Below are 12,878 nucleotides of genomic sequence, written 5' to 3' on the forward strand. Positions count from 1 at the left end.
GTTCTGTGCGTGATTTCCTGCAAGACAGGAATGTCAGTGTTCTGCCATGGCCAGCGAAGAGCCCGGATCTCAATCCCATTGAGCACGTCTGGGACCTGTTGGATCGGAGGGTTTGGGCTAGGTTCATTCCCTCCAGAAATGTCCTGGAACTTGCAGGTGCCTTGGTGGAAGAGTGGGGTAACATCTCACAGCAAGAACTGGCAAATCTGGTGCAGTCCATGAGGAGGAGATGCACTACAGTACTTAACGCAGCTGGTGGCCACACCAGATACTGACTGTTACTTTTGATTTTGACTCCCACTTTGCTCATTATTCAATTTCTGTTAGTCACATGTCTGTGGAACTTGTTCAGCTCATGTTTCAGTTGTTGAATCTTGTTATGTTCATACAAATATTTACACCATGTGAAGTTTGCTGAAAATCAACACAGTTGASCGTGAGGGGACGTTTCTTTTTTTGCTGAGTTTATTATTTTTAAGAACTAACAATCACCAAAATGAACCACATTCATTAGTATTTTTGTCGTGGCCTGGGGCCTCCATTAATTCTGTTATGTTTGCGTCACTCGGCTAGGGTAAGTCATGGCAAAATGTGTAGAATTGCAGGAAATTGGCTTTACAACGGCACATTTTTCTTTGACTTGTGGAAATGTGTAGAYTTGTAGGAAATTAGGTTTGAAACGGCTARATTTTGTCACTGCGAACAACAGAAGGGCCTCCAATGTTCGGTTAGCGACCACTCCAATGGCCACGCTCACCACCTAAGCACCATTTCTGAACCAGAATAAACCCTGTCTAACTRTCATTGGCTGTACCTGTGCCAACTCCAGTATTTTTAATCATATAGCATGTTTTGTCTTTAAAATAGTGAGCCAACATGTTTTCAACACTTATTTTCATGACTGATCAAAACTCATTTTCTCATGCTCTCTTCGCTGTGCAGCAGACATATAGTGAGCAATAGGTATGTTTGGAACATCATCGCAATAAAATCGCAGTATTGAATCCCACTAACCTACATATAGAATTGTGAAATCGTATTGTGATGTCCCTGACAATTCCCAGCCCCTGACAATATGTATGTCTCCTGGGGAATAGAATTGTATCCCCTGTGTACCAAACCATTGTCTCTGTCATCTRAGTTATGAATCCAATCTGACCTCTCTCTCTCTGACAGGGCYATCAGAGGACAGACGACCACCACATTGGCACACCACCGAGCCTTGCTCCCGTTCCTGGGACTAAACACGGTTCAAAGTGTGAGTGCTGATCAACAAAGCCTTAACACCGTTCTCTCTCTCGCATAGTCTATCCCTGATTCTCTCTTCACCTCCTCCACCCTCTTCCTCTCAGATTTCTGTACAAGTCCGAGTGCGCCCATGCAGAACCACATGAAATGAATAAAGCACCACAGCCTATAACGGGACCCCCCTCTGCCACCCACCCTGCCCCCTCCCCCGGACTCCAACAGGTAATGAGAATCTACTGTTTGTTTTAATTGGGGCTTCAATCTTGTCTCATGGTTGTTTGTCCAATCAGCAACCATAGTGTTGATCACGGTCTCTCCCCTCCTTTCCTCTCCCTTTCACAGGCCACCTTCCCTCCTGGACAACCCCCCTCTGTTGTCTTTGCCACCCCTCCTCCACAAATGAACCCAGCACCACAGCACCGACAGGTACGCACTCCGTCACCCCACAGCTTCATTTAGTCCCTAGTCCAGTGTCTTAATCCATTGGTAGGAATGTAGATCCTGCTTAGGGCTGTTGTGACCGTATTACCGCCACAACGGCGGTCAAGAGTCATGAAGGCAGTCAAATTCCAAGTGACTGTTTAGTAATTAGGCTTCTCCAAGCTCTGACGCTCCTGATGGTCATTAGTAGCCTACCAAACTTGCTAACTGCATGGTACTCAGCGCTGTAACACTTCATGTTGCYCAACATTTCTATAGGCTGTGCAATTGCATGAGACAACAGAGTGATGGCCTCTATTAAAAATAGGAGGATCCTARCAGCTTTCAATAGGCTAGGCCTACCAAATGTATTCCTCAACTTTCCTAATATTAAGCACATGGCTTCTCTTTAAAACAGAAGTATAGCCTARCTGGCTGGCTTGAAAATGTACCACGGGAAAAGCCTCCTCCATTTGCTWTTTAAGTGCATAGATTACTTGTATTTTTRCCCCCGCCCCTGTTTCGAGACGGGTGCATGACAATGGTACATTATAAATCAAAACACATTTAATATATATAATTTGGACTTTTTCGAACCACAGTCGCGCACCTCATGTAGCCTAGCCCATAGGCCTATATGTTTAATTAAGGTTTGTATCACAACTAAAGTGGCCAAATAACTTCTTAAAATTAAGCACATTAATCCTTCTTTACAAGTCGTGTAGAGCCTAATTGCCATAAATAAGCAGCGGTTGAGTTTCAAATGTAGTGAATTTTTTACCATAAACATGCACCTTTTTATAATAAAAGCATTACATACATAATCGCATTTGTGGTCACTTTTGATAATGGTGTTTTCCCTCTAATGGAACATTGCTGCGCTTATAATGTGAAGAAATAGCCTAATAGTTTATCAACATTTTAAGCTACGTTCTGAAAAGTTGTCCGCCTCATTGCGTAAAAAAAATATTTATTGACGCTAGGGGTTGTATTAATTTGGGATRTATCGCATACCACAACTGTCCCAGACTTATTTARTTCTCGCACAGAATAGAATAGGTCAACTTTTGTACTATGGGGGATATTAGATTGACATAAGACTAGTGCTTTTGCTGTTCGTTAGGCCTACTCATCTACTCATCTTGTTGGCTGACAAGAAGTAAATCTGGACAGTTCTTCCAATATCTTTAATATGCACCTCGGAATTGCAGAAGGATGCGCGCAGTTGCGTCCCTGATGTGTCTGTCTCCGCTTGTAACCTGGGAGAAAGACCCGATCACGTGCTGGAGAGCCYTGTGAGTGAGAGGTGCTTCGGAGCACGCAGTACTCGGGGAGAAGGGAATTATCATCATTATATTTAGCCCAAGGGCACAACGGCCACTAGCCGCAAAAGGCATCGATTTTTGCAGAGAGCATTACAGCCACACAAAGGGCATGCCGCCGGGAAATTCGAMACATTATCAAGTGCTTGTCAAATTGTGAATGAGAGACTGATGAAGMGTGTACAGCCTGCYCAAAAATAACAAAGCAGAGCTCATGCCTTTTCACGCGACCTTTTTTCAAATCATTAGTCACATCATGCAGCCTTACAATGTATTAATAATCTAAACATATATCCCAACGTTTGTAGAACTAAAGGTACATAAATAACTCTAAATTAAGCATATAGGAGTACCTATTTCTTTGTTAAACACTCAACACAGAATAGCCGCATGTGCTCACTCCCTCAAATCTTTTGGAGAAAATAGCCTTTCTATTTTATTCAGCTTTGTTCAATTGTATTCTTCATACTATATAATAATGCCACYGAATTCTAAGCAAATCTTGTCTGCTAAATGAACTAGTGTAGCCCACAGCCATATGGCATATCCAGATCAGGACTTAATATAAGGACAACTCAGAGTATGCTATTCTGTTCTTCTGAAATGGACTACATTTTCTTCGTATCATGTTTCTTTAGACCTGTCTTAAATACATATTGGATTTATTTTGAAGGTGTGGGCTATATTACATGGATTTATTAGACTTTTTACAAATTTAAATATTCCAAAGGTCTGCATCAGTGGCTTTGGAAGCTAGGAGATGCTAAATGTGTTTGTTAATTAACGGTCAACAATCACATGCTGACGAAATGTCATGACAGCCATAATCGTGCTACGTGTAAACTTTCATTCTTTCCTCTTGATACCATCTCTTACTGTTTAGTGTTCAGTGAGTGTACGTTCCACACTCCAACCTGTCATTGTTACTGCTAGAAGGCAAAATCATTCTCTCAGATGAGACCTGTATTGTGTTCTGAATCCTCTTGTTGAGCCCTGCTCCATGCCTGCCTATCTCTCACTCTGTGTGTGTATCGAGGAGGGTTGTGTCTGCTGCTCTCCAGCTGGTGTCCTATGTGGGTTTAACCTCTGACCTGTGACCTGTCTTGCTCTCCTTTTCTAGTTTGCCCCCGGGCCCCGTGCTTTACACCAACAGGTACTAACAGCCTAACCAGGGACTTTGGTGGGATGGGTTGAAATAGGGGGCAGTGTAGAGTTCTCTCTCTACTTGCATTTCCTGTCTTTCTAAACTGTTTTTGAGCACTGAATGTTGTAAAATCTACACATGTTTATTATGGTAGGCTAAGAGATTGAATCTGCTGTAGAATCCTATTCCAAAKGTATTCTGGGATATCTTGGCTCTGGGATCCCTCATTCATTGGGAACTTGTCATGTTCACWCACACACCAGGATTTCCGTTAGRGGGTAATTATTGGCTTTTGTCCGGTTACATCTAATTATTTGTATTAAAAAAAAATAAGCGCATAAATTAAATCCAGGGCGGGAGAGAAAAATTATAAGTGCGAAATAATGCTTTTTAGGCTATTCATTGATGGAAATACCAGTCGATGGAAATACATTTGACTGGTCATGCTTATCGGTTTGTAGGCTAATTTGCATAATTTAGTGGAATTAAATTGGCCTGTGTGTACATTATATTCATTATGTATRTTATTTATTACACGCATACAAATACAGAGCCTTTGAGTKGAAAATCATCTGTCAAACAGCACAAGAGCTGCTGCTGCTGCGTTCCAAGTTGTTTTGAAGGCGGCATCAAACTGCAACATAAGGCAGACTTCATCAGCACGTCACACACCACTTTYCAATGAGCTGGAGGCAATGTGCTTTTAGAAGACATAGACATATACGTTTTAATACATACACTGAACAAAAATATAACATGAAACAATTTCAAAGATTTAATTGAGTTAGAGTTCATATAAGGAAATGAGTTAGGCCCTAATCTATGAATTTGGTCACAAATACCTTAACATTTAAACAATAAATAAAAGTATGGATGTGGATCAGAAAGCCAGTCACTATCTGGTATGGATCTCAACACAGTATCTCTGTGCATTTAAAATTGCCATCAATAAAATGCAATCGTGTAAGTTGTCCGTAACTTATGCCTGCCCATACCGTAACCCCACCGCCACCATGTTCACAACATTGACATCAGCAAACCGCTTGCCCATCCGACGCCATACACGCTGCCATCTGCCCAGTACAGTTGAAACCGTGATTTATCCGTGAAGAGCACACTTCTCTAGCGTGCCAGTGGCCATTGAAGGTGAGCATTTGCCCACTGAAGTCAGTTACGTCGCCGAACTGCAGTCAGGTCAAGACCCTGGTGAGGACGACAAGRACGCAGATGAGCTTCCCTGAGARGMTTTCTGACAGTTTGTGCAGAAATTKTTCGGTTTGCTCAAACCCACAGTTTCATCAGCTGTCCGGGTGGCTTATCTTAGACGATCCCGCAGATGAAGAAGCCAGACGTGGAGATGCTGGGCTGGCATGGTTACATGTGGTCTGCGGTTGTGAGGCCGGTTGGACATKATTTCTCTAAAACGACATTGGTTGCGACTTATGGTAGAGAAATGAACATTCAATTCTCTGGCAACAGCTTTGGTGGACATTGCTGCAGCCAATTGCATGCTCCCTCAACTTGAGACATCTGTGGTATTGTTGTGTGACAACTGCACATGTTAGTGGCCTTTTATTGTCCCCAGCACAAGATGTACCTGTGTAATGATCATGCTGTTTAATTAGCTTCTTGATATTCCTCACCTGTCAGGTGGATGGATTATTTTGGTAAAGAAAAAATGCTCACTAACWGGGATCTAAACACATTCTTCACAACATTTGAGAATAAGCTTTTTGTGCGTATGGAACATTTCTGGGATATTTTTATTTCATCTCATGAAACATGGGACCACACTTTACATATTGCGTTTATATTTTTGTTCAGTACATTGAGGAATTTCTTACCTTGCTTCAAAGTAGCCTATTAGATCTCCTCTCTTTTAAAATGTTCATCTCTGTCACATGAAAGTGCTCGCATGTGCTGTGCGCTTTTGACAACTATGGTTTCTGGCTAATTCCCGACTGCATTGTTGCGCTTATAATGTGAAGAAATAATCTTTTATCAACGTTTTAAGCTAAAAGTTCTGATCTGTTYRGTCAGACTCATTGCTTTCTGTTTATGTTTTTATGTAGCCTAGGCCTGCTGGTTGTATGAGTCTGTTTGGAATAGGCTATTTCTTTCTCAACAAGCTGACCAATAAAATAAGTAGCATAAACTTTTCTYCTCTTGATTGACATAGACTAGTGATTTTGCTGTTTGTTACTCTTCTTGCTGGCTGAGGAAAAGTTAAATAGGAAAACAGTTATTCTAACATGTTCAAAGTGCACATCAGAATTCAGTAAGAAGGACCGTACATCGTTGCATTCTCCACTTGCATGTTCTGTTAATATGAATGACCATATACTAAATGTGATTTTTGTCATTCTGAGCACAGCACGCCCTAATCAGGTTATGCACCCAATGCATATTGGTCTGGTAAATAACATTTAAAAAGCCAAATGTCCGGCGCCACATTTTCCTAACGGAAACCCTGACACACACACACCGACTCAGTGTTCTATGTTAGCTTTGACATGGACACAGTTGCTCACACACCTGCATTTTTAAAGGACTATGGATGCATGCTGCTTGTTAATTCACTACTGTGGGGGTAGGTTCTCTGACTTCTACAATCTGAACTGCTGCATCTCTCCCCCCCCCCCCCTCTCATTCTCTCTTCCCCCTTTCATTTTCCCTTCCCCCTCCCTCTCATTCTCTCTTCCCCCTCCTCTCGTTCTCTCTCCCCCCTCTCATTCTCCTCTCCCCCCTCTCATTCTCTCTCCCCCCCTCTCATTCCTCTCCCCCCTCTATTCTCCCCCCCCTCTCTTCTCCCCCCCCCCCTCTTCCCCCCCCCTCTCTTTCTCTCTCTCTTTCTCTCTCTCCCCCTCTCTTTCTCTCTCTCCCCCCTCTCTCTTCCTCTCTCTCTCCCCCCTTCTCTCACTCTTCCCCCTCTCTCTCTCCCCCTTCTCTCCCTTGCGTCCGTGTGCATTCACGTGGTGTCTGTGGGATGTGCTGCTGAAGGGAGGATTCAGGTCACTGCAGGTAACACTTCTCCTCTTCTTTTTCCAGAGGAGTCAGTCTGTCTGTAGTTGGCAGTGTTCGTGCCTGTGGTCCTGCCATCATTTTTTGGCTTTAGTTTTGCTTAAAGAGACGCATCAGAATGTAAATGAAGCAACACAGAACGTTCTAGTTTTATTCGGTTTTTAGCAGTTTGAATTCTGCCTTTATGAACAGGCTGTTAGTGTCAGAACAGACTGTTAAAATTGTTGTAGTATAAACTGCCATAAGGAATGGCAAGGGGAAATATAATAGCCCTCATTTAACGTTTTAATTGTTGAATGTTCTTTACAAAAGAGGACTTTTCCATAACTTGTTCCTCTCTCCTCCTCTCCTACCTCTCTCCAGCCGTACTACAGCCGGCCCAGTCTGCCCAGCAATGCCCCCCGGGTGCCCCCCAGCAGCACGCCAAGGCCTGTGGCGCCCACACACGTCTACCAGCCGGGCCAACAGATGATGATGATCCCCTCACAGCAGATCCCCTTCCCCAACCAACAGGGCCCCGCCTACTTCATACCCGGACAGGTAACTTCACCCCGCCCCTTCCACCAGGGTGCTCCATCTATACTAGGGGCCACTGTCATTCTCTTTACTCAGACATTCACTATACCTTTTGGGACTGTTCCTTTGCACCAGGCAAGCTCAATCAAACGCAGCTATGGTATTTGGAAAGAAYGGAAATGCTTTTTGAAACCAGGTCTGGTAGCAACTAGCAAGGCAGTCCCCCTCCCCGTCTGTGAGGGAGGCCCCACATGGAGTGGTCTGGTGACCCTGGCTCAGGGACAGATTCTGCTGAGTCTGGCCTCCGCTCTATGGAGCCAGTGCTGGGAAAAATGCCCCTCTCCCCTTCCCCAGGCGATCAGCTGACCCTCCAGTCCCTTCCTGATTGTGCAGTGCTTAAAAGCACCACAGAGAAAGAGAGACGGATGGCTGTTACTGTGTGTTAGAGGGAGGTGGAGGGGTGCAAGTTAAACCTTCAGGTTTTCCTTCTTTGCCTGTGTGTGGGACAAAGAAAGGTATAGGTATCTGTGTGTTGAATGAGTTAGATCAAATACTAGTTGGCAGGCTGTCTTAGCACCTTTTCCATCCTACTCATTGTTTTGAAGTTGAATTTTAGCTTGCCTTTAATACTCTGGGCTTGGGGAACATTCTACAATGTACCTTTTTAGATAATATCTAAACCATTCTGTCATGTCTCTCTCCCTCAGTACCGGTCAACGTACGTGGCCACCCCTCAGCAGTACCCGGTCCCACCGGGCAATCCAGGCTTCTACCCAGGCACCAGCCCAGCTGAATATGGCACATATGGTAAGAGGCTCTGTTTGGGCCTTGCCTGCCGATACCCACCTTTACCCAAAACCACAGGCCTCAGCTTAACACTGCTCTCTCCTGMACACACTGAAAACAGGGATGTCAATTCCTAAGATTAATTTAAATGTATTTTCAACAGAATTTCAATTGACTAAATTCAAGTGAAATTGATTTCAACCCTGACACACAGGTCAAATTCCAAACCTGTTACTRATTTCGGCACAAATAAGTAATTCCCAACAGTGTTGTCTGTTCCAAATTCCTTAACTTCCCTGTTKATTTTATCTAGTAACGAAGGCCTCTGGGCTGGTGATGCAGAGTATGACTGCCCTCTAGTGGTATGTGTTTGCCAGTACAGGGGCTATAGAAAGCTCACTGGTTGTCCTGAAAACAAGCTTGGTGACCCTGCTCACAAGTCTGTGTGCTATGTAGTGGCTTAGTCTGTCTGCACAGTTGAACAMTGACCAGCCATGGGCAGAGCAGTCCGTATGTGGAGTCTACTTTAGAAATGTTAAGTCTTGACATGCATTACTCCAACATGGTATACAAGAGAGAGGGGGGAGTTGATGTGTGGTTGCTTGTGTGTGTGTGGATATATTTCTGCATATCAATATTTCTGTGTGTGTACTTTGTATAGATCTGGTCAGATGTCATTGTAGAGCTGTTTTTCGACTGCAGACTAGYAATCTTTCTTCCTTCTGAGCTAGAACATTTAGAGGAGTGAGCACATTTTCTGAATTTTTCCCTCGTGCTGCCAGTCTAATAGATTTAGCTTGTGTGCTCATGTTAGTCACYTGCTCGCTCAATGACTCACAAAGGTACTGACTCATGTTCTCTCACACCTGGCTAACACATGCACTGTCACACACATGCACCAGTCTCACACTGACATTGACTCCCTTTTTGTTTGGGCCTCTGCAACCATGGACAGACAGATAAACGTGCACAGAGCCTCTGCCTGTATGCGTGTGTGTTTTGAGACCGCAGTGCAAAGTTTGYGGGCAGGAATGTATTTGAGTCTGCTCCAGTAGGCTTCTGGCTGAGACCAAGACCAGGAGGAAGGGAAGTGAGTGTGACCTCAGGCTTAGCTCACTGGTGCTTCTTCCAGTTTTGGCAGCAAATACTAGTCTTGAGGCTGGTGCTCTGGAGGTGTGTGAAACTCAAATACCTCCCCCTCAGTGCCTCACAGATTTGCCTTGCTTCCATTATGCCCCCTAGCTCCTTCTCCCATTCGCTGTTTTAAAATACCTGAAAGGACTGGATATGTGTAAGCAGTATGGMGATGGCTCCGCRGGCCTAGCTCTTCAGTAGGCAAAGTGGAACTTCCGCTCGWCTGTTTTCACCTACACAGTCCTTTGAGATTTTCACACCTGAGGGAGTGGGAACTAGAGGGCAAGATGGAAGCAGATTGAGTACATGTTAGCTGGTGACAGATTGACATTGAAAGGGGCCTATGTAGTGTGTTAGTGATCATTCCAGAAATGCCTCTTCATTTCATCCCCTCAAGCCCACACACTAGATTTGACATGCCCAGTTTATCAAAACCAATTTTATGTCACATGCACCGAGTACAACAGAAATCACCTTACCGTGAAATGCTTACTTACAAGCCCTTAAACAACAGTGCAGTTCAAGAAATGGTTAGAAAAATATTTATTAAATAAACAAAAAAATACTTTAACACAATAACAATAACGAGGCTATATACAGGGGTACCGGTACCAAGTCATGGTGCTGGGGTGCAGGTTAGTCAAGGTAATTTGTACAGTTAAAGTCGGAAGTTTACATACACTTAGGTTGGAGTCATTAAAACTCGTTTTTCAACCACTCCACAAATTTCTTGTTAACAAACTATAGTTTTGGCAAGTCGGTTAGGACATCTACTTTGTGCATGACACGTAATTTTTACAACAATTGTTTAGACAGATTATTTCACTTATACTTCACTGTATCACAATTCCAGTGGGTCAGAAGTTTACATACACTAAGTAAACTGTTGCATTTAAACAGCTTGGAAAATTCCAGAAAATATGTTCATGGCTTTAGAAGCTTCTGATAGGATAATTGACATAATTTGATCAATTGGAGGTGTACCTGTGGATGTATTTCAAGGCCTACCTTCAAACTCAGTGCCTCTTTGCTTGACATAATGGGAAAATCAAAAGAAATCAGCCAAGACCTCAGAAAAAAAATGTTATACCTCCACAAGTCTGGTTCATCCTTGGAGCAATTTCCAAACGCCTGAGGTACCACGTTCATCTATACAAACCATAGTACGCAACTATAAACACCATGGACCACGCAGCCGCCATACTGCTCAGGAAGGAGACGCGTTCTGTCTCCTAGAGATGAACGTACTTTGGTGCGAAAAGTGCAGATCAATCCCAGAACAACAGCAAAAGGACCATGTGAAGATGCTGGAGGAAACGGGTACAAAGGTATCTATATCCACAGTAAAACGAGTCCTATATCGACAACCTGAAAGGCCGCTCAGCAAATCAAATTGTATTTGTCACATGCAGATGTTAATGCGAGTGTAGCGAAGTGCTTCTAGTTCCGACCATGCAGTCATATCTAACAAGTAATCTAACCTAACAATTCACAACAACTACCTTATACACACAAGTGTAAAGGAATGAATAAGAATATGTACATAAAAAATATGAATGAGCAATGCCGAATGGCATAGGCAAGATGCAGTAGATGGATATAGAGTACAGTATATACATATGAGATGAGTAATGTAGGGTATAACATTATATAAAGTGGCATTGTTTAAAGTGGCTAGTGATACATTTATTACATACATTTTTCATTATTAAAGTGGCTAAGATGAGTCAGTATTTTGGCAGCAGCCCACTCAATGTTAGTGATGGCTGTTTAACATCTGATGGCCTTGAGAATAGAAGCTGTTTTTCAGTCTCTCGGTCCCCGCTTTGATGCACCTGTACTGACCTCGCCTTCTGGTGTTAGTGGGGTAACAAGGCAGTGGCTCGTGGTTGTTGTCTTTGATGATCTTTTTGGCCGTCCTGTGACATCGGGTGTGTAGGTGTCCTGGAGGGCAGGTAGTTTGCCACCGATGGTGATTTGTGCAGACCTCACTACCCTCTGGAGAGCCTTACGGTTGTGGGCGGAGCAGTTGCCGTACCAGGTGGTGATACAGCCCGACAGGATGCTCTCGATTGTGCATCTGTAAAAGTTTTGAGTGCTTTTGGTGACCAGACCGATTTCTTCAGCAGCCTTCTTCACCACGCTGTCTGTGTAGGTGGACCATTTCAGTTTGTCCGTGATGTGTACGCCGAGGAACTTCAAACTTTCCACCTTCTCCACTACTGTCCCGTCGATGTGAATAGGGGGCTGCTCCCTCTGCTGTTTCCTGAAGTCTACGATCATCTCCTTTGTTTTGTTGACATTGAGTGTGAGGTTATTTTCCTGACACCACACTCCGAGGGCCCTCACCTCCCTGTAGACCGTCTCATCGTTGTTGATAATCAAGCCTACCACTGTAGTGTCGTCTGCCAACTTGATGATTGAATTGGAGGCGTGCATGGCCACGCAGTCATGGGTGAACAGGGAGTACAGGAGAGGGCTGAGAACACACCCTTGTGGGGCGCCAGTGTTGAGGATGAGCGGGGTGGAGATGTTGTTACCTACCCTCAAAGTCCAGGACCCAGTTGCACAGGGCGGGYTCGAGACCCAGGGTCTCGAGCTTAATGACGGGTTTGTAGMGTACTATGGTGTTAAATGCTGAGCTGTAGTCGATGAACAGCATTCTTACATAGGTATTCCTCTTGTACAGATGGGTTAGGGCAGTGTGACTGCGATTGCGTAGTCTGTGGACCTTTTGGGTCGGTAAGCAAARTGGAGTGGGTCTAGGCTGTCAGGTAGGGTGGAGGTGATATGGTCCTTGACTAGTCAAAGCACTTCATGATGACGGAAGTGAGTGCTACGGGGCGATAGTCATTGAGCTCAGTTACCTTCGCTTTCTTGGGTACAGGATCATTGGTGGCACTCTTGAAGCATGTGGGAACAGCAGACTGGGATAAGGATTGATTGAATATGTCTGTAAACACACCAGCCAGCTGGTCTGCGCATGCTCTGAGGACGCGGCTGGTGATGCCGTCTGGGCTCTTGCGAGGGGTTAACACGTTGTAAATTGTTTTACTCACGTTTGGTTTGCAGTGAAGGACGAGGGCCCGCGCACGTTTTTGTAGCGGGCCGTGTCATGGCACTTGTGTTGTCCTCCAAAGCGAGCAAAGGAAGTTAGTTTGTCTGGGAGCAAGACATTGTTAGTCAACGACGGGGCTGGTTTTCTTTGGTGTAATCCGTGATTTGACTGTAGACCCTGCCACATACCTCTCGTGTCTACCGGGTGTGAATGAGAATTCTCTCTCCCC

General features: G+C 44.3%; 1 protein-coding gene across 11 annotated transcripts in view; it reads left to right on the plus strand.

Annotated features, from left to right (window-relative positions):
• The window catches only part of LOC111949601 (eukaryotic translation initiation factor 4 gamma 1-like), a 73,806-nt gene that overhangs the window by 7,685 nt on the left and 53,243 nt on the right, over window positions 1-12,878 (plus strand). For 6 of the 11 annotated variants that reach the window (XM_023966900.1, XM_023966899.2, XM_023966908.2 and 3 more), the window contains 7 exon segments: window positions 1,177-1,258; window positions 1,353-1,470; window positions 1,591-1,674; window positions 4,111-4,143; window positions 7,135-7,155; window positions 7,519-7,695; window positions 8,379-8,478. In XM_023966900.1, coding sequence (XP_023822668.1) covers window positions 1,396-1,470; window positions 1,591-1,674; window positions 4,111-4,143; window positions 7,135-7,155; window positions 7,519-7,695; window positions 8,379-8,478 — 490 coding nt within the window. In that variant the 5' untranslated portion in view covers window positions 1,177-1,258; window positions 1,353-1,395. 11 annotated transcript variants of the gene reach the window in all.

Source organism: Salvelinus sp. IW2-2015, linkage group LG22 (assembly GCF_002910315.2).
Source record: "Salvelinus sp. IW2-2015 linkage group LG22, ASM291031v2, whole genome shotgun sequence".
NCBI classification, from domain to species: Eukaryota; Metazoa; Chordata; class Actinopteri; order Salmoniformes; family Salmonidae; genus Salvelinus; species Salvelinus sp. IW2-2015.